The sequence below is a fragment of the Aspergillus luchuensis genome, chromosome 4, assembly GCF_016861625.1.
Source record: "Aspergillus luchuensis IFO 4308 DNA, chromosome 4, nearly complete sequence".
NCBI lineage: Eukaryota > Fungi > Ascomycota > Eurotiomycetes > Eurotiales > Aspergillaceae > Aspergillus > Aspergillus luchuensis.
In genome coordinates, this window is record NC_054852.1 from 1,891,980 (window position 1) to 1,914,308 (window position 22,329).

Consider the following 22,329-nt stretch of genomic DNA (forward strand, 5'->3'; position numbering starts at 1 on the left):
TTTTATGTGAATCCAACTGTAAATGATAGGAGGAATCCAGGAATGAATCCTTAATTCGAAAGCAGTCAGCTACTGCCCGGGGTGCTTGGTCCTAGGATCTTGTAGAACAAACACATAAAGTCTAGACTCCTTGATCATGGTAGCGCCTCGCCATTCTATAAGAACTGGATTGTCGAGGTTAGTAGTATCATACGCCTTGCCACATCCACTGAGGGACATATTTGCGGGTTTCGTAATTGTGGCTGTGGTCAGCATGGCTGTTAATAAATACTTTACAATACCTACGTGGGCTAGGTCTTCCTGCTTGGCGTGTTAGGGCTGGGCCAAAGTGAGGCAGACAGAGATTCTTGGAGCAATTCATTATGCATGTTCACGGAACCTAACTCTTCTGCACTACTCCATTTTCCATGTTATGAATCGAGCAAAGATCTTTAACTCAAACCCTCATAGCTGCAAACTTGTCCGAAGCTCCTAGCCAGTATTTGTAGCACAGCCCTAGAATCCAGGCTCGACGAAGACGTACCAGTTGCGATCACAGCTACTACCTGGCAGGATTTCCCCCTCGCGTCGGAAACTAATCTACAACTCTTACTATATCATAAGCTTCCCTTTCCGATAGGCCTTGACATCCCAGTCATGATGCAAAGGCTCTTCGGCCCCAACCCCCCGCATCCCCGGGAGTTCCGGATTGTTCGTATGTAGTAAGTAGCGCTTGCCCTAAGCCAGCAATAACATAACCTGCAAGATCATGAGAGTCGAGTTTTCAGAATTTGTCCGAAAACAGCTACTGCTTTATTGGTGGGGTCGGTTACTGCTTCCCAGCGTTACTGACCCTTTGCAGGCAGTGAGCAGACATACCGTGCATCCAGCAGCGCACACCCCTGCATAGATGGTAAGAGACCCAGATGATCATCCATCAGCCTAGCCAGCGACGCATCGATCTACGTGGATAAGACCCGGCATAGAAAGATGTCGTACTTAGCAAGAATTCTGCCTCATCAACTTCTGTAACTTGGAGGATATGGTCTTAGTTTCTAGGTCCCGTGTCGTCCACATGAACAGCAATCAGTATCGACTTTTCGCAACCCAGGCAAACAAAAGAACGATCAGGTTCTCAATGCTGCTCTACTTAGTAAATCTATGGAGGCAACTAAATATAGATAAGGTATCGTAGTCTGAGCCCAATACGCCACTGTCCAGCCTGAAACTGGTGTGCCGTCCCTCAGCAAAAGTCTTTTCACAGGAGAGTGAATATGCCAGAATACCCATCCTAATGCTCATAATTGCGTCGTCAATCTTCCCAGTTCGGAATATCAACGGATCGTTGGAGATTTTGCAAGGGTAAATTTCCAGCCCTCTCTCTTCGACTGTGCAGCTTTTGGTCCTCTCCTGAGACAGTGAGATGACTTGCAGGCTCTGAGCCATGTATACCAACGCACCGTAGAAGCCAAGACGCATATTATTCGTGAAGGGGATGCTCTTTTGCTGACGATTCAGGTACTTTGAGTCAGCATGAGAGACTCCAAACTGCCATTAGGGTACGGAAGGCAGAGTGAAGGGAGCTTGTTCACTTTCATAGATACAAGGCGAAGCAGATAATAAAAGACTGTTCACTTAAGTGGAAAGCGGGCTAAAGAAGCGAAACAAGGCTAATGTGGTTTTTTAGCAAGAAAGATGGTCACTTGAACCACAGCAATGATCATGGTGATGACTAGTGGCGATATTCTCACTTTCAGGTCAGTAATTATAGAACGTGGATGATCTTTAGTCTCTGTGTATGGATCAATAACATCATATAAATCACAACATACATATAAGAACAAATTCTCAAAAGGTACTGCCTATTCAGGAAGTTGCTACGCAGAAGATCAGGAAAGTGGAATACGGAAAAAGAATTGATAGCAGCATCTAAGTACCGCTATGTGAATAAGACCTCTCCAAGCCAAAGTATTATCTATTAGCCTGACTTAACATACAGTCCCATGTACTGGGCCCGTGCCTAACACCATATATAGCCTTCGCATGCCGTTTAATACCCCAGAAAGCCGGGATTACCCAGTAGTAGTAAGCGTACATATATTCAAATCTGGAAGCAGTCAGCTACTAACTCTCTCGAACTAGCGTATTCTGACCTCTTACTGTATGTACATGGGGCTAAGGCAGTTATAAGTTCAGTGGCGGCGTCTACAGGCTGTATGTAAGCTTCATGGGTACAGGCTTCAGGGTATATCCCTGCTTGTTTGCGCCATTGTAAGACAACGAGTAACCCCGATTTGAGTAGGCATTTGGTTAAATACTGGGTAGAGACAAGGAGCAATGACTGAAGCGGGTCTGCTCCCTGCACAATGGTCATTGGTGCTGGACATGGTTAGCAGACGGGTGGAACGCTCGCAAAGGTTAAGCATCCATTTCATGAGGAGAAGGGGGGAAGCAATGCAACCCTCACTAGTCTAGGGTTCTCAACCAAAAGAGCAGAATATCATATACAATGTCGACACCCGAAAGGGTCACACAAAGTATCGAATTTCAAACTGAGTGAAGACGGAATTTCATGCTGCTAAGTCCGGGTACTTGCATTGGGGGTAGATAGACGAGACGCGTACATAATACGAGGTACATGGTGTAGTGTAAAGGACAGTTCTCACCTATCCTTACTTACCTTCAGGGGGTATTGACCTTGCGGCGATAACAAATCTACTCCTGGTTCCGTCCTCAGTACTCGATTTTATCAAGCCCTCCTTTCGCATGGTGATGCCGAGTCAAGCCGGGCTGGTATTTATTAGAGAAAGTATGTATCTGTGTCTAGGGAGAAATCGGATCTCTGCCTAGTAGTGCTTGCTCTATGCTTCTGATGAATTCAGCATCATGTTTGGGTTGGCTTGCAGCACACCTGAATAGGGTTAATGGGTGGATTTAACGATCCTGCTCATGTGACTACTAGTAGTAGACATGTTTGATTGACGCCATGCACCGACTTCTTCTGATCGGGCTTCTCTCTTCAGGAACGGCATTGTGATCACAGTACACACTTCTGTGTGTTAGACAGCGCTGATACCTGCCTATTCACCTGCCTCCAACGGTTTTCTGTTAATCATCCCTCCCCTTTTTCCTTTTTCATGTATTTTTCTGTACTTTTACCTCCCCGCTAAGATAGTCCCTACTGAGATAGTATTTGCAGGAAGGCGACCTACATCAGTTCAATTTGGTTTGTCCACAAGTTTCCAAAAGTAGTTAGGTATGTGTCCCAGGTTGGACCTAGCCACGGTCACCAGTTATACACCCATTGGCTACCGGTGACATGAAGTTTGAACGACAATCGTGGTTATTGCAAGCCCCAAACACATTCGCCTCTTCTTTGGTACTTGGGTGCTAGTTTGTTATTTCTTCCAGTCCCGCTTTTTTCCCTCTTGCCTGCATTTGCTATTGTTCAGCTTCTGGCAATCAGTTTCTTAGAAACACCCTGTGTACGAATTATGTAAAGAGGTTCTGTTCTCCAGTTAGTCAGGCTCCTGCATACCTACATTGTTTTACTTATAAGCGCCCGAAATCTGGGCATCGCCCATTCGGCGTATCATGTTTCAAAAGGAGTTTCGGTGTTAAGCAGTTAGTCGCCAGCTCATACATACATTAACACGCCTACAAGGGGGTAGGCACTTACCCAGGTATCTACCTACCCTCGTATCTGGCGGTTACTCGACAAGAAAAAGAAAAGAAGGAGGCTTCGCAGGACGAAAGAAACAGCAGAATGGTTTCAAGAATTGCCAAGTGTCACCCAATCGAGTGCCGATGATGGCGACGATGCTGGCGGCGCCAGCGGCGACGATGTTAGTGATGACGTTGTCCTCATTATCCGCGACAATTCAGAGAGGTATCTGGAAGGCAGCCAATTAGCCTAGACAAGTGATTTGCGGCCTAACACTGAGAAGGACCAGCACAGCCACTCTGCGATGTTCTCTACCTACCTCTATAGCCATGTCTACTTTGGACATCGGTGACGTCTTCTATCATGATGGTTCGGCAATGCATCAGTTATATTTGCACATGAAACCAGGTGTCGATTACTGAGATACATTCAATTCCTTGCCTCCATAAACTAGATGCAGCATCAGTACATCCATTTTCGTCCTACATGTGGTTCCGTACTGCAGGAGTTGTTCCAACTGCTCCATTGGCTGTGATATGGCTAGCAACTGTAAAGCATCTGTCTCCATCATACGGTAGCTCATCATTTGAGGCCAGGATCGCGTATGGAAGAAGCAGCACTAACGGGGGGCACATTGTTTTTCACTTAGATTAAGGTCTCCAGCTACGGGCAAGATATCCCTGTTCGAACTCTGGAGCTCTACTTCTGCTGATCTTATGCTGACATCAAACCGACGCCTTGTCTGACGCAGATACAAGCCTGTTCAGTCTGCCGAACGGTATACTCAAAGAGAGGCAACCGATCTCTCGTTGCTGGTACATGCCGGTTTGTAGCTATCCTTATTACTTGAATTATTTTCACTCACTCTTATTCTGTTTCTGTTTCTTTTCATTTCAGTCATCAATTTACTCATATATTTTTCATTCTCGGCAACCTGGCTATGCCTCTCAGTAATTTTGGACATCAATAGATATGCATCATCTTCTCTCTTCTGTTCCCTAGATGCAATTCGTGAATAAGTACTGTCATTTACCCAACTGATATTCCAGCGTTCCTTTTCTTTTTCTTTAATCGCTTTGTGTCTCACATTTTCCGTCTTTTTTGTTTTTTTTTTCGAAAATCTCTTTTTCCAAATTTCTTTTCCTCTTTTCATACCCCTCACCTTTGCGTTATGATGCCTGATCCCTGTCGGTTCCACAGCTGTTAGCCACTGCTTTCCTTCTCATTCCCTCTTATCGAATCTGCTCCTACCATGATCTTGCAGTGGGGCTGTTCTCGTGGATGTATCCAAAATACCCCATTACCGTTTTCTCCCATGCTCCCTTACATTTATATTTCGTTCTGCAGCTCGCTTCCTCTATCCTGGCCGCCCTCTGTGCATATGCAGAGTACACATGCCTGGAGAAAGAAGCAATTTACAAAGTTCAAGGATTATTTGGTCGTTCTTAGTTGCGGCAAGATTGCAGAATGGTTAACCTTGCACCCCTGTCAAATATTATGCCTTGGTCTTGTGCATATCGTACCAGCGCATCCTATACGGGCCGTACTGAGGCTTCCTGGAGGGTCTGGTCACAGCTCTGTCTGCTTCACCTTTTAACTGCCACTTTGTACCCACTTTTGCTTGACATATTTGGCCCTACTTTCCTACAATTGTCAGGTCACAGTAGTCTGCCAGGCTATCGAACTTCCCGAGCAACTTCCCTCTCTGTCCTGATTAATCCTCCCTGGTCCCTTAACCCTAATTCGGAGCAACAAGCTTCCTTTATCTGGTCTCTCACGTTGGGCCCGATACGATTGCAAGGGTAGCGAACGCAGAAAGACTGCTTCACTTCCCAAGACGACTCCATTAGGAGCCCAGTCATACGGTCCTTCTCCGAGTGTAACTGCAATCCAAAATTTTCTTCTTTTTTCCCGTCTAAAGGAATTATAAGCGTCTCTCTGGGCTTTTGGCAGACCTGTTCAGCATGAGTGGTTACCCAAGGCGCAACAATCACGATGGCTCTGATAGCTACATCGTGAACCACCAGCTTGCCTTACCTGTTCCATACAGTCACGGGGACAGTCACGACTTTGGGGTAAATGATACAGGATCGTATCCTTTCCAGCAGCAACCATTCAATACTTATGCGTCACATTTTGGTTCACCCTATAGTCATTCTGGCATCACATCCAGCACCCACCATCTGTCACCTCATCAGTCACCGGGCCATTCGGTCCCGCCAACTCCAGATCATGTACCTCTTCAGCATCATATCCAGTATATGCCTCAGTCACGTTACCTCCAGTCACCAGGGTTTCTCCCACTTCGTGATGCATTCAGTGAAGCAGATATTGAAAGCCAGGATTCGCAGAATGAGAGTTCTATGCTATCAGAGCCAGTCATCCCTCCACTGGACGGCTTTCCTAATGTAAGGGAGTTTGATCAGTTGATGAAAAGGTAGGATGAACCCCGTTCACTTTGGACTCACGTTATATGCATGCTCAAATACTGGACAGTTATGTCGACGACCTTTCCGTCAAAAAGCAGGATAAGGCTTTGATCCACGCCAAAAGGGCACGGAACATCAAAACCGTACTGATGGACCCCAAAGACACGGCTGTGGAATCAGCCCAATTCCGGTAATTCGCCCCATTGCAAGCGATATAGGCTCACTACACTTGAGGCTAAAGTTTATGTCAATCTAGATTCTGGGTAAAGAAAATGTTCAAGCTCCAAACAGTCGGCACCGGCACATCAGATGTTCGTCTACAATCCAAACTATTTAGGACTTGGGTGCTAACCTTGAGTGTGATCCTAAAGTGCACGAAAATGATTTGCCATGAGGGAAAACCAGTGGCTATTCGAGAGAAACTTTTCAAAATACTCACTAGAGCACATCAACAATGCCAACACGGAGGCAGAGACAAAACATCGGCTCGAGTTAGACAAATCTATTCATGGTAAGCTCGCATCCCCAACTCAATTCTCGATCCTGGTGAGATTAGAGAAACCGCATCTTTTCCTCTTTACTCCTATCACACACATTTTTGAGATCTTTTCTTCCCCCTGCATTCTCTCTTCTTGCTCATTCTCTCTACTCATCCTCAGCAAGTCCCAAGTTAATCATTAGTCCAGGGTTCCAAAGGAGCTTATTTCACGCTTTGTCAAGATATGTCCAACCTGCCAAGTGCGTCGAGGAGGTGCGCGCTTGACACCTCCTAGTTCAAGGAGAAGCTCACCTCGCCTAGAGGTACTATCCCGTTCACCAAAGCTACCATCACCGCCTATGTCAAGACGTGATTCGACTTTGAACGGACAGCTTGTCCTGGAGAGACCGCAGTCGGACTACTTTACCCAACTTAGCAGCCATGGCACTTGGCTAGACAGCCAACGATCTCTACAGGAAAGGCAGGCCATCAGTGCAGGCCATGTACGATCCTTCAATGGGGGAATGATGGGTCATCTGCCAGGTACACTCCCAGGCACCCTAGATTCGTTTCATGGAGATATGCCAGTATCGTCATCCCAAGTTAGCTACAATGCGGGCTATCCTTCCACGCACGGGCCATCCAGCCATAGGGACTACTAGAGGGTGGTAAATCACAATAGTATCTGTTGTATGAACAAGTGGGCAAAGCCATGCCACTGAGAACTTCATATGGGATGGTGGTATAGCACTTCTCGACTGTCTTCTGATCGCCACCTACACAATCATTAATACGAATTCTTTAGTCTTCATAGTACTGTCCATCAATTTTTCACTTCCCAATGAACATTCTAGTTGGATCTGAGACGCGCACTATAGGTATCTGATGCTGGAGACTTGCCATCGCTACATTCACTCAACATCGGTGTCACCATGGTTTTGTGTGAAAGTATGGAAAATGCATTGTTTTGGCTAAATTGTCCTCCCGACTATGATTATTAAAATGCTAGATGACTTGTCCTCTTCGCAGGGGTCGGGTAATCCTATAGCGCATACCGACCAAGATTGGTTGCGTGATTATTAGCTACTTTATAAAGGTGCCTGTCGCTGGACAACAGTTAACATTCATTGGTAGCTAGACATAAATTTCCCTCCAACTTTCCGCGGAATTGCACGGTTGACCATCCTCCTCGAAACTCGCAATACCGTTTATGACGAAACCAGTTACCTTGTACGCCGAACTTAAACAGGCAATGAGAACTTCTTGCCCTTCATAACCCTGTATGACAGTTAGCCTCGCCCCGGGAACTCATAGAGGAAGCTTATTCGCGCTCACTTGGTGTAGTAGATATAAAAGAAATCCGAATATAATAGTGTCTGGACGATACCGGCTACGACAGGGATGGGTTGGAAGTGACTCTCTGCAAAATAGCGATAGATCCAATTAGGGATGTAAAGGGCGCGATACAATCCCAAAGCGAAAAGATAATGGGTCGTTATGGTGTCTGCCTCCCCAGTGCGCTGAAGCATGAAAAGTTGGGGCAAGATAGCCACGGACTCGAGCCATATAGAGAACGTCCAGAGAATCTAGTAAGGTCAGATGAAGTGTGACATTAAATCCTTCCAGGTATATACCTCTGAGACGCTATAATCATGCGGGAAAAGGAGAGCCAATAGAGCACTAAACCCTAGGAGATACTGCACTTTGAAGGTATCAGTATTGGGGTCATGCGTTGGCTTGTAGTCGTTGAGCATGAGGTAAATGATGTAAGCCGACGAGCCGATGAACAAGATTTTGAAAGTCGTGTTGTAAAAGGAGTCCGTGAAAGCCCAGAACAAATCTGTAACAGAAGTCCGTCAGAGAGTTACGCCTATATAATCGAGTGCTGAGGCTCCGAAGCTTACCAAGATAACGCGTTACAAAAACCATCAAATATAGCGCCTGGGACTTAAATGAAAGTCCTGAACAACTCTATATCCAGTCAGAAAAGGCTAAGAAACAATTGTGATGACAACATACACTTGAAGACTTCATCTTCTGTAATAGTATGAATATGGACGCGAGGTGAGAAAAGTCGGCTTGATTGCATTGATTAGCAAGGCGCGTCAATTCCACTGAGAGCGAACGGACAAGACTCACCTAATAACCTGAAGATATTCATGATGGCGAATTAAGTCAAATCACCTTAAACCTCAGGTACGTAATGCAGATTATCAATGCTTGTTCAGTCCAATAGAGGGGTATCAATAAAAATTGGCCATGGGAGTGCTTATGACGAAGCTAGACCTCCTATGTTATATGCAATTGTTCTGCTAGCAGTACTGAAGTATGCTTAGATGTTGACACGAAGCCTCAAGTGTATGCGCCACAGGGAGCGCCCCACATCATGTGTGATGCCGTAATACAAATATAGCCAGCCACCAACAGGGACAGCGGGCAGGGTCCACGGTACCTGGCTACCTGCAGCAGCAGCTAACTACTTTGATCTTGATCTGTCTCAGCTCACCGAACACCTGCCCCATGTGAATCAATTCTAACTATATCAGGTAAGACAGAGTTCGCACTACCTTTACCTATACTTGGGGAGGGCCGAAAAGGACCAAAAAGGGATTCCATAAAAAAGAAAGAAAGAAAGAAAGAAAAAATGAAAGAAAGGAAAAGAGAAAAAAAAGAGAAAAAGGAAAAAAGGAAAAAAGGAAAAAAAAAAAAGAAAAGAAAAGAAAAGAAAGAGAAAAAGACAGAGAAAAAGACAAGAGAGAGAAAGAAAACCATTACGCTTTTGGATATATAGTAGAAAATGCACATATGAAGCAACCATTACTCATTGGTGCCCTTCTTGTAAAATATGCTCCGCTGTCAGAAAGCTTCATATTTGTAAATTGTCCTATGAGGTGAGGATCTTTGATAGAATAAGATACTGCGAATCACGAGATGTGCGCGAAAGCGGACGTAATTATATGTTTTCTACTTGTTCTTCTATTTGAGACTGCAATGGCTGGTATGTCAATGATAATGTGCGACCTAATGTCAGAACATCGCACCAGCATGGACGCCTTCACCATCAGCTATTCGCTGTAAATGTCCTTCTGCCAGTTCACTCTTTAATGCACAAATAGAACTTTCCCTGTCAAGCCTATCCCAATCTCGAATCCCAGCTCGCCTCAGCTTCTGACTGTCCGCAATTTGTTCAAAAAGTCTGTCTTTGTCTGCTTCCAGTTGAGACAGGCGCTTTTCCAGGGCAATATCAAGTGCGGTTGGGATGATTTTGCCTTCGGGTATAATTTGGCGAAGGCCGGCAAGGTGACTAAGATGTCTCGGGAAACGAGGGGGGTAGGAAGGCCCAGTAAAGCTACCTTGTCTGCTGGGATGGGAGCGGGGCAGCTCGACGCCGGGACCTGTTGACATAATACTACTGCGCGGACCAGTCGGTGGGGAACCGTGGAGTCCGGTAGACGCAGGCCCACGGCGGACTGGAGAGGCTGCCCAGGACGACTCCTTAAAACTTGGACCGCCGCGTGGCCGAGTTGGAGCTGACAGCAACGAAATATTTGACCCACGATTCTGCAACATTACTTTGGACCCATGCGATGGGCCAGATGGTGGTGTTTGACCTTGTAACATATGGCTGTATGCCTTCGGCTGTACTGGAACGTTGCGGGATTGGTATGTGTCTGGTTGGCCAGACGGTAATCGAGGGGCTTCAGGTACTCGTTGTTGGGACCTGACGCTTCCAGAATCCTGCCCATTGCCCATAGGTCGTTCAGGTGCTGGCGATCTATGCCTCGGTTCCTCGGGTGCGGGCTTGCGACTGACCGAACGGGCTCGCTCTTCTCGAGTGGATGACCGATCTGAAGTCCTCGAAGGACATCTAGGAGGGTTCTGATGAGTTGGCGACCGACTTGGGGCATTGGATGAATTCATATTGAGTCTTTCGGTAAAAGGAGACGATCGTCTTGAATTCGGAAGTGAGCCAGATGCGGAGGTACGCATAGGTGATGCGCCCTTAGGGGATACTGATCGCCGCTTCTTGTTAAATGGGATGTCCAGGTGGCGTTCCCTGCGTCCTCCATGAAAAGGGCTTCTGGATCTATGGGGAAGTGGTGCACGGTTGCCACTATCACGGAATGGAATGTCAGGCTTTGTATATATGTCGCCAGGGGGTTGATTCCGCTCTCGCCTAGAGAATCTGTAGTCATGACTGCGCGGTGAAATATCCCGGGGGCGTTTGTGGTTACTCCGATTCCATGAGATATCACGCTGGCGGCTCTCGCCATAGGGAGACCTTGAACGCCACGAGGCCTGGTGAGGCGACCGATTTCGCACCTCACCTCGTCTGGGCGAGAACCGCCTCGGCGATGGACACGGCTTTGAAAAGGTGCCCATTCCAACTTCCCCCCTGTAGAACGATGGACTGCGTGAGAGGCGACGTCTTGGAGCCGGTGGTGAGCGACTACGCACACGGCCATACGTCCGACCATGTGATGGTACCCATGTATCTGCAACAAGACGAGGAGAGTGAACTCGCGGGGGGGATCTGCTGCGTCGTATATAAGCGCGAGGAGCACCAGGACGGTAACTCTCTCCGCCACGGAGATCATCAAATCTATTCGCGGTCATCTTCTTAGCCACTACCAACAGGAGGGGATTGCTCGAACCAACCTTCTACTGCGATCCCAATCCATCTTTTATCGTATCGTCAAAAGTATGATCCTGCGCACTCGGTAGTTACACTTGATTCAGGCTGTCGGTTCAGTTTATGCTCATTTTGAAATGGAGATTGGTACATGCTGTACGGAACAGTCGGGATTCCATCAATGTACAGCGTTGAACGGGTATTTAGTATCACGTGCTTTCCAAAAGTCTCACCATTGGACACGGGGGCAGGTGCTATGCTTCGTAGCGCATGAGACCTTTAGTCTTCATTGTTTATTGTAAGGAGATCACGGACAAAGCCCCGGTGTTTGATTTTTCACAGGGGACCTTCGATCATTACATATGATGTGATATTGTCTACCAGCTTGGCCTTACTGAGCCTATCGCAGCTGAATAACCTCTTTAACTTTGAACTCAATATCCACCAAAATGTCAGTTTTTCGAAGTTTCAGTGTTGGTGAACATTGCAGTTTTCGAAACCAAACTGTAACTTTCCGGTGGTCAAAGAAAGTTCCGGCCACTAGAGCAAATTCATGAATCCTATCAGTGCAAGAAAGCTACCAATCAATACCTAAATCAAGTTTAATAGTCATGCTCGATTAAACGACAAAGGCTGATTGAGATACATTATCTTTGTGCTAGATGTGCTTTCTTAATTTCCATGATCTTTTCGATTAGAGGTTCATTTGACAATGCCTGCTCGGCCGCCTCATTTCCTGCAATTGCTTTATTAGAACCCTGACCAGAGCCAAGGTGCTTATGGTTCCAACCCCAACCGGTGAGATATACTCCGATAAAATACGTCTGTAACCCCCTGCCGCGCTGAGCAGGAGGCCGTTCATCGATGTAATTAAGTTTAATCCCCTTGCCCATGATTTTCTTCGCAAGTGCTTCTTTGGCATGCAAGGAGGACTTCGGCTTTCCAAGCTTTTCAAGCTCCGGAGACCACAACTGTCTTAGCCATTGCTCAGCCACACGATAACCATTGCTTGTATCTGACAGGACAACGGCAGCTACATAAGCCTCAAAGATGTCCGCCTTGGTTTTGAGCCATCTTTTGGGTTGCTTTTGGTAGTCCGGGGGTACGGAAACCCTGCTGTCGAGTCCGTACTTAGACGCATAATCAGACAAGGTCTCATTCTTGACAAGTCTCTCTCGGATCTGTGATATTCGACCGGAAGGAATATCCTGGAATGTGTCCCAGATGAGCTTTGTCGAGATAAGTTCTATATATGCATCTCCGAGAACCTCCAGCCGATCATACGTAGCTCCGATGTTGCTGCTCACACCTGGGTGAGTGAAGACTGCCCTCTCAAGCACGTCATCTAATATCGGAGGTAACGAGGGCAAGCAAGACTCCATATTTGCTTCGGATGTCTCTAGCGGCAGTGTCGCATCCTGAGAGCATTTAGTAGTAGACGTAATGGCACCTCCTGCGCGCTGTAATGCAGCGTCGAGCTCAGTAGCTGCAGTCAAGATATCGGCGTCGGTCCGACATCCGCGGCTTTGAGAGATGCCTTGGCTCTGTATAATATCCTGAAGCAATGTTCTCAGAAGCACGACATTATTCTCTTTGCTTTGCGGGCTGTGCGTGGAGGGGATTGATTCTTTCGCAAGCTGCAAGTCATCATCGTACTTCGGTAGTGTTAGTGCAAGCCGGGGCACACGAAAGTATATGTTCACCTTTGCTTTCTTTTTTTCGGTATTGGAAGGTAGTGAAAACACTGATTTTCGTTTCGAACACATGATGGTCATGGCGTGAACGATCATAATTCATACATAGAACTAGACTCAGATGCCAAAGTATGGACAATGGGTTATCACGTGATAAGGTTGGTAGTTGTATCTGAACAGAAACTCCGCCATCGCTACCCTAACAGTATCCACCCGAACACGCCGTGTCGACAATGGCGGCGCCTTACAGCAGACTGCTTGATCTGGTCAAGGTATTTAACAGAGCGCAGCTTAGCTGGGATAATCCTTTGTCTAGCTTTTTTCCCCTTCCAGGCTAATCCGTATCACCCCGGCTAGGTCCAATGTCGGATCTTCTCGCTAAACTTCAACCCCGAAAGAGCGCGATTGGGAAACAAAATTCTACGACAGCGCCTGCGTGGCCCGGCGCTGGCAGCATGGTACCCGAGAAAGACGGTCTCGTTTCGTGATTTGCAGGACACATACAGCCGCCAAGGTCTAACAATGTTCGATGAGGCTGAGGATGATCGTGAGGAAGCAATTCAAATGTATGTTGCTTAGGAGTCTTTCTTCTAGCATATGCTTATTAACCTGTGACAGTGCGAAGTTACGAGGGAAGGGTCGACCCAAAAAGAAAAGAACGGCTGCAGGTAAGGTTCAAAAATCAAGAACAGTTTGCGCGCAATTGTTTAACTTGTGAACATAGAATCGCGATCAGCAAAAAAGAAGAAATAGATTTTTTGTGACAAATGAGGCTGAACTATCAGTTCAATTGCAAGGGATTGTCCACCATGCTGTGCATTATGGCCTGAAACCAAGCTGTTGGTTTATCGCTCCCTTTAAGCTTATCCTGTTTGATGTATTTTTTATCACTGTTTGTTCTCCCTTGTTTATTCATTACCTTCGGGGTCTGTATAGTATAAGATTTAGAAAATTCGAACATGACAACAATCTGATGTGTTGTATTTTAGCTAAAAGCAGTTGCTGTTAGACCATCAAGTAGATTTTCGAAGGAAGAGCTAGTCATAGGTACAGTTCACAATGTATGTTGCAAAGAAATAGGATTTCCATGACGACCTATTAGCACTTGGTCGATCGGACGGGAGTTGAAGGGACCAATCAATGGAGGGAGCCGGTGGTGACGAGATCACATGACTGGTCCAGAATGCCGCTAAATGGGACTCTTATCATAGTGGCCTAGATAGTGCAGAGATCCCAGGAAGCTAATACTAACATCTACAACGGAACCCACGATCCTGCACGACCCCTCGTTGCTCTGTCTCCTAAGACTACAACTCTTGAGTTGGGCCCAATCTATTCCAGGAAATTGGGGTGCATCTAAGCTGAGCGCATTGCAAGCACAGGGGTTATATAAGGTGAAGCTTTCGCGAGGAAAATGGGCAAGAACCAGTTGAGGCGGGCTAGGAAAAAGGCTCTTAAATCACAGGTATGATCTGTGCAATGCTTTATTGGAGAATTACTCACTTTTTGCATCAGGCGACTGAGACGTCCTCAAACACACCCCAGGCGCAGGCCCAGGTCGATGAAAACATATCGCCAAGTGTCTCCAAGGCTGCTAGTACAGAGCTACAAATCACGGTGTTCCCGGATTCTGCCGATCCACTATGGCAGATGTATAAGGATATCGTTGACAAATTTGAAGAACCCGAAGATGAAAAATCGAGTTTGAAGGAGCCTCCAAAACCAGAAATCTACTTTGACGATGATAATGAAATACCGGATGAGGAAGAGAAAGAATCTTCTATATCGAAACGGAAGCGAAAGGAATTAAACAAGCTTTCTGTCGCCGAACTGAAAGCGATGGTCCGAAGGCCTGAAATAGTCGAATGGACGGATACATCAGCCCCTGATCCTCGGTTGCTTGTCCATTTAAAGGCACAACGCAATGTTGTCCCCGTGCCTTCGCATTGGAATCTGAAACGGGAATACCTGTCTTCCAAGAGAGGTATAGAGAAGCCACCATTTGCTCTTCCCAAGTTCATCCAGGAAACCGGAATCTCGGAGATGCGCGATGCTGCATTGGAGAAACAGGAGCAGGCAACGTTGAAACAGAAACAGAGGGAGCGAGTTCAGCCGAAAATGGGAAGATTGGACATTGATTATCAAAAACTATACGAGGCATTTTTCCGGTTCCAGACTAAGCCGGAGCTTACACGGTATGGCGAAGTCTATTACGAGGGCAAAGAATACGAGACCAATCTTAGACACCTCCGGCCGGGTGAGTTGAGTGCTGAGCTGAAAGAGGCGCTTAATATGCCACCTGGCGCCCCTCCTCCTTGGTTAATCAATCAACAACGATACGGCCCGCCCCCTTCTTACCCGGCTCTGAAGATTCCAGGTCTCAATGCCCCTCCGCCCCCTGGCGCTATGTGGGGATATCATCCTGGAGGTTATGGAAAGCCTCCAGTCGATGAGCACAACAGACCTTTGTACGGTGGCGACATATTCGGTGTGCTACAACCCCAGCAATCCGTGCAGCAGGGCGAACCCGTCGAAAAAGACCTTTGGGGAGAATTGCAAGAACCAGATATCTCAGAGGATGAAAGCGAGGAAGAGGAGGAAGCAGAGAGTGCGGATGATGATGATGTCGATGACGTTGAGGCAGGAGTGCAGACCCCAAGTGGATTAGAAACCCCCAGTGGGTTGGCTTCTGCTGTTCCATCTGAGATGACGGGTCCCAAGAATATTGCTGGTGAGTTCGACGTACGAAAGCACTATCGGGGAACTCAGACCGAAGAGTCGGTGGGCCAGAGGAGCGCTTTCCAGGTCATTCCAGAGAGACAGACGCAAGTACAGGGGTTTTTCGGTGCTGATAGGGCATATGACCTTGGTGCATCCTCGAACACTCTGCCTGTGCTCGGCTCTGATGACAGTGGCAAGAAACGCAAAAGGCCTGGAGACGTTGACGTATCTGTTGATCCCGATGCATTGCACGCGAACGATGGCATTGATCGAGAGGATATAAAAAGGTTATACGATTCCCAGAAAAAACAAAGCAATCCAGGCTGGGATTTTCAGGAAGATCTTAGCGATATGATTGCGCATGAGAGCCGAAAGAGGCTGAAATAGGCAGATGAATAAATAACCATACTTCTTCCTGCTAATACGACTGTTTGGACAGCTACCGGTCCTTTCCCATGGCTACTGCTTCAGATAGATGTGTTGTCACCATGTGTTGAGGGGGCGTTTACCATCATTTTGGTTGATCGGTGGGCTAATTAGTTAATTCATACACACCTATGTTGGCCCTAACGGCAACTTATACAATGACATATGTCAAAATGATTACCTGATGGCCTCTTCCACTCTTCCGTCACTTCTCGATTGATGAAACAGCTGTTAGGTAAACTGTTTGTATCAATACTTTCTCCAGGGATTTCTAGCATAGAAGGACAAGAAATGTGAGTTTTGTTGAGAAGTAGGGCAACCAGTGCCAACGGGTAGATAGGATCTCTACAGGTCAGACATTTGATACATAACAGCAAGTCATATAATCCAAATAATATTATAGCATATATATTTCTATTGTATTATATTGACTTCCCGGGCCTACAGAAAAACTAGGAGTGTGGTTAGAATAAAATAATAATTAATATATCTACTGTAGAAAGGGTTAGATGTGCCCCGAGGCAGCTTATCCTAGCTGACTAGCCCTGTTAGAGTAGAGCGGTCGGCTGGCTGTATATACTCTTGGGGAGTGCCCTACAGCAAGCAATGAAAGCAGTAATGAATGGAACAAACACAAAGCAGAAAAGTAAGTTAAATTAAGCTATCTAAAAGAGTAAAATAAACTAATATAAAAGATGCTTTATATAGGCGTCTAAGCGTAAAATATAATGACTTATATAGATATTTTGATACAGCCTCCTGTTATGGACCCCTGCTAGTTAGCTCACTAGTGAGGCGGACTCACCAGACAGAAGACACTGATAAAACTAGTACTTGAATATTCGGCAACTTTTACTAAATAAAGTCTTATATTAAGCTAGTAATACCTAAAACAGCGATATATCATGTGGATTAATAATTAATTATTCTTATCAAGATATAATATATAAATAAATAACCACTACTAGGACTACTACGAGGACTATTTATTTGAAAAGTATATATATAAAAATATATAAAGAATAAAATATATATAAATACTACTTATTCTTATACTTAACCAATTCTGTTCTTTATATTTAATAATATAAGTTTTAAGTAGTTATATATCAATTATATTTAGAGCTTAATAATAATATTATCTATATTTATTTACGAATAACTGTATAAGATTATTCAGTCTTAATTCAATTTTGAATTTAGAACTAATTATTCTTAGATGATTATTAGTTTGAAATCTCCTTAATATAATTTAATAATGTTTGTATCAATACAGCTAAGCTAACCTGGACAGAAAATTAATTTTTGTGATTTAATATTTCAAATACTAGTCAGTATAATTATTTATTATATATCTTAAAGCAGGACTCTAGTATCCTGAAAAAAAAGATGATCATAAAACCTGAGAATATAAAAATGAATAAATATAGTTAATTAATCATAATAAAATATCATTATCTTAAATAACAGAACTAGTTAGTTGAGAATTATTTAATAATTAAATTTATTAATCCTAATTACTAGAACTATCTAATAATAACTAATGAAAGCTTAAATGTGATAGAATAACCTAGCTATCAGGAGTAAAGTCATCAGAATAATATATTATACTTTTTAAATGATTATGAGATATTAATCTCTCTGTCTGGGCCACTGATTCTTTGAAAATCAATTTTTTATACTTATTTTAATATTCTAAAATATTGTTTTTCTTACTAGATAAAACAGAAGTCAGAGATATATTTTTATTATATTTTATTAAATTATTATTAAGAATAAATTAACTTATTCAAGAAAATATTTTGTATTTATTATAAATATAAAACTAAAATAAAATAATAGCTGTTATTATCTATTATCATAAATGATAGAATAACCGCGGAAAATATAAGTAAAATTATAATAATTTGATAATTATATATAATTTAAATAATTTAAGGCTATACCAGTAGATTTCTTACAAAAAAAATAATAAAAGAGCTTTTATTAAAAATAACAAAGTTTAATTTATTAAAATTTATTAATCCTTGTCAGAGTCAGAGGGAAAGATAAAAAAGATTGAAATAAACTTTATACTTTTAATTTTTAATATATAATAACCAAAGTTTATTATATTTATGTTTTCATTTATATCTAAAACAGTATTAGAGTCTCTATGAATTTAAATAATTATATCAAAATAAATATTATCAGCTATCATTATCAATTTATTAAAAATTATAATTTTTTATATATTTTAACTACTATATCCAAAAGAGAAATTATCAATTAAATTACTATTCTTCTTTATGACATATAAAAGTTTATTATCATCACTATTATTATTATTAATTTATAAGAAAGCACCTATAAGGGTGAATATAATGAGATAGTGTGAAGAGCATATCTGGTTCATGAATATAAAATATAGAATCTTTTTTCTTAAAATATTATTGCTAACTATCCTATTCTCTATCCATGAATAATGAAGTATTTGCGGGTAGCCTGTGGGTCACATTTTAAAGACTAACGAAGCCTTGCGACGGGACTGTTAGTGTTATCAGTATAGAAATTTCTCGTGATCAAGTTATCGCGAGGATTGTAAGGATTTGTATCCTTACAGCACCTGTAGCTTTAAATAATAATATAAAATTTATAAAGATTCTCAAAAATGAAAAGCTAATTTATTTTATTATTAATAATTATATTTCAGGATTTATATATTAATTTCATAATATCAAATTATTAATAATGATTTGATATTCTATTTATTAATTTTCTTTTGTCTATCTAATTTGCCAAAACAATTCAGAATTTAATAAAAATATTTAACTATTCAAAGAAAGAACCTTATAAACTATTATTAAAATTAATATTAATTAAATTTAAATTATTTGAAAATATTATTATATACATTTATCTCGTGGATATAGGCTACCTTTATTATTATTAGATAAATTAATTACGCTTAATGGCCGATTCCTTATCTAGTCGACAGGCTTTCTACCCTGACAAGTAGATCCTATCAGAATATAAAAATTAAAATAGAAAGATTTATATTATTTCTATTAGATAATTCAAAATCTAAATAATATTCATGATATAGATACTATATAATAAAAAACCAGGAATTATATAATAAAAATATTTATTAATACTAGTAAACAGGATATACTAAAATTAATTAAAATGACAGATTGTTACAAATAAACTAATAATATTATTAGAACTATAAAAACTCTATTAATTATCTCAATTATTTCATAATTGATAAAAATAAATAAGGTATATCTGATATAGTGAGACAAAGATAAAGAAATTAAGAAAATAATAAAAATAATATTCTTATTAGTTAAACTATATTATAAAGAAATTCTAAAAAGTTTTTATATAATTTTATTTAGAATTTAGAAAGTTATACAGCGTTATCTATACTAGAGTTTAAAATATTAAAAATAACATAATAAAATCTGAGAATATTATATATAGAAATACTTTTATTATCTAGAATTCTATTCCAGTATAAATCACAGGAATAGATCCTTAATATAATATATATATATATATATATTATATTTTAAAAAGGTACTAGAAACATAATAAACTCGCTTATATCATATATTAGTTAAATATATATTATATATACTATGACTAGAATCATTAATTAAAAATACCAGAAATAATAAGAACCAGAAGAAATTATTATTTATATTCAAACCTTAATTATTTATATATAGGACATTATTAATACTTATATTATAACCTAATATATTAGCTAGCATGCTTCAAAGATTAATATATTATATAATAAAATAAAAAAAACTCAAGATTTCCAAGAAAATATCTAAAATAATCAAAATTTAACTAGCCAGATCAGTAATTAGTAACCTTTCAATTAAAAAATACTCAGAAATTCAGGTAACTATACTAGATTAGATAGTTTTAATTAGTATTAGCTTGGGTCAGGTTTAGATCAAAGTTTTTGACCTATCCTATAGGTCAGATTAATTAGTTAAAAAGTAAAAACCACAGATTAGTTTAGTAGATAAGAATTTATCTTATAAATTAAATTAATAGATTTCTAATCTAGCTGAATTTCTTAGCAGGTTAGATTTAGTTGAATTCTAAATATTCAAATAAAATATAAATATAAAGTACTACAGGCTTCCTAAATAAATATATATTAACTTATAAATTGAATATATAATAATTCTAATAGAAAATTAATTATATATATCTTTTGGGAATATATACGTAATAAATAATAAATGATAAATAATATAAAGAATATATCTTATAAATATAAAATATAAGAACTAATCTTTTTTCAAATATTATTACTATCTTTATTGTTTATAGATAGTATAATATTTACAGGTAGTCTGAACTAATAAATATTAACAAGGCCTTATAACAGAAATATCATCAGTATAGATATTTACTTGCAATACTTCTTATTACAAGAATCATAGGGATTGAAGTCTTTACAAAAAACTATCTACTTTATAATTCAAAATAATTTTGTTTTGAATAAATATATTTACTTGAGAAACTCTCATAGAATCTAATAATAAACTTGTTTTTCTTTATCTGAATATATAAGTATAAATAATGTTAGATTATTTTTAATGAAAACTCTTCATCATTTTCTTAGTTATAGATATTTATTATTTATTATACACTATCTAGTCAATATAAAATAATACAATAACTATTCTCATAATAATTTTTGAATTGAATATTTTTATTTACTTAGGATGACGCGGGTATTAGTAGACTAATTAATTACTTTATATATATTAATGAATTTGATTTTATTAATTTATATAGTTATAGCTGTTTTTAATATAGAACAAATAAAACTAAAATGATTTTTATATAGATAATTAATATATTAATCTTATGTTATTCAAAAATAAGTAGAAAAGATAGATCAGATCTTGATATCAGTATAATTAATCATTTTTTATAATGAAAACCTTTTATGATATATTATAATTTTCTTGGTACAGTGACTGTAATAAGTTAATTTCAAATTTAATAAAATAAAACTCATAATTTCTATCCTACTAGTCTTCCTGGTACTGAAAGGAATTACTAATTAGTTCATAATAAAATTAAATAAAAAGTAAATATATAATGAAATCTATTATATATTCTCCAATATCACCTCTAACAAGTATATCATGTTATATAAGATATCTAGCTCTGATAACTTTCTAAATTCAATATTATAATTAATACTGTCAGATTATTAATATTTAATTAATTAATTTATGTATCAATACATGCTTATATCAGCCCTATGGCTGAGTATCAGATAATATTTATCTAGCAGCCAGATATTACACTACCAGGGTAGCTGGAAAGGTTATTTATATGTAAAACTATATAATATATATATCATTAGAATACTAGTAATACTCTAATGTCTTATCATATTTATTATTCATTCTATTTGTGGAAGCTTTTCAAATAGTCAAATTCAGTGCTATCTAACAAGAATTTCTAGCGTGAGAAAAGAAAGAAAGAAGCTTAAAAGAGAATATATAATTATATAAAGATAAGTAAGCTATATAAAGTAAATACATAAAATAAAATAAAAATTATATAACCTAGAAATATTACTTATTATTATATTATTTTTTTCATTTAAGTCTGGCTGTCCTTAATTAATAATAAATTATTTTTCTTATGATTAAGTATAAATTTATTAGCTTTTACAGTTGTTAACTATTATAAAAAATATTTAAAAAATCTAGAATAAGTAGAGTACTTAACATAATAATTCTAGAATTAAAAGTGATTATTCTTGAAGTTTTTTATTAGATATTAAATATAATTTATTATATTAAATATTAGTCATTTAATTTTATACTAAAAATAACTGTACTATAGACAGTTTATTAAGATATTTTTAATTTTTAATTTTATTTTATTATTAATTTTAATAGATATAACAGCGTCTTGGATTTATTTTAATAATAAATTAAATATATTATATAAATAAAATTTCTCAGGATAAAAGATAAAGTATATATATATATATATATATCTATTTAAATGAATAAATTTTATATATACTATTCATTTTATTAATAATAGATATAGAGCTATATTAATTATTAAATAATTTTTATAAAAATTAATTATATTTCTAATTATAAATATTAATAAAGATTTTATTATTAATATTAAAATTAATAGGGTAGTAAGATTAGTTAATTTATATATTTATTAATTTTATATTTTCTAGATTTTATCTTATATAGAAATCTAAATTTATTTTATATAATAAGTAAACTCGCGAGCTTTATCTTAAATAA

The 22,329-nt window shown here is 39.6% G+C and overlaps 6 protein-coding genes across 6 annotated transcripts; 2 read left to right on the plus strand and 4 right to left on the minus strand.

The window, feature by feature from the left end:
* Window positions 1–1,125: 1,125 nt before the first annotated feature.
* AKAW2_40683A (uncharacterized protein) lies at window positions 1,126–1,458 on the minus strand (the record flags this gene model as incomplete). Its single annotated transcript, XM_041689039.1, has 1 exon — window positions 1,126–1,458. One exon carries the CDS (start codon window positions 1,456–1,458, stop codon window positions 1,126–1,128), a length of 333 nt encoding a protein of 110 aa, XP_041542763.1.
* A 6,423-nt stretch (window positions 1,459–7,881) lies between these two features.
* ERD2 (endoplasmic reticulum retention protein) lies at window positions 7,882–8,711 on the minus strand (the record flags this gene model as incomplete). Its single annotated transcript, XM_041689040.1, has 5 exons — window positions 7,882–8,136; window positions 8,185–8,390; window positions 8,455–8,521; window positions 8,570–8,628; window positions 8,690–8,711. The coding sequence occupies 5 exons, from the start codon at window positions 8,709–8,711 to the stop codon at window positions 7,882–7,884; spliced, it is 609 nt and encodes a 202-aa protein (XP_041542764.1).
* Window positions 8,712–10,119: 1,408 nt separating this feature from the next.
* AKAW2_40685A (uncharacterized protein) lies at window positions 10,120–10,458 on the minus strand (the record flags this gene model as incomplete). The annotated part of the gene is made up of 1 exon (XM_041689041.1): window positions 10,120–10,458. The coding sequence occupies one exon, from the start codon at window positions 10,456–10,458 to the stop codon at window positions 10,120–10,122; it is 339 nt and encodes a 112-aa protein (XP_041542765.1).
* Window positions 10,459–11,830: 1,372 nt separating this feature from the next.
* On the minus strand, window positions 11,831–12,958 carry AKAW2_40686A (ribonuclease III; the record flags this gene model as incomplete). Its single annotated transcript, XM_041689042.1, has 1 exon — window positions 11,831–12,958. The coding sequence occupies one exon, from the start codon at window positions 12,956–12,958 to the stop codon at window positions 11,831–11,833; it is 1,128 nt and encodes a 375-aa protein (XP_041542766.1).
* A 152-nt stretch (window positions 12,959–13,110) lies between these two features.
* Window positions 13,111–13,630, plus strand: RSM27 (mitochondrial 37S ribosomal protein mS33; the record flags this gene model as incomplete). The annotated part of the gene is made up of 4 exons (XM_041689043.1): window positions 13,111–13,149; window positions 13,235–13,443; window positions 13,496–13,545; window positions 13,602–13,630. 4 exons carry the CDS (start codon window positions 13,111–13,113, stop codon window positions 13,628–13,630), a joined length of 327 nt encoding a protein of 108 aa, XP_041542767.1.
* Window positions 13,631–14,291: 661 nt separating this feature from the next.
* On the plus strand, window positions 14,292–15,985 carry AKAW2_40688S (U2 snRNP complex subunit CUS1; the record flags this gene model as incomplete). The annotated part of the gene is made up of 2 exons (XM_041689044.1): window positions 14,292–14,342; window positions 14,393–15,985. 2 exons carry the CDS (start codon window positions 14,292–14,294, stop codon window positions 15,983–15,985), a joined length of 1,644 nt encoding a protein of 547 aa, XP_041542768.1.
* Between the last annotated feature and the right edge of the window lie 6,344 nt (window positions 15,986–22,329).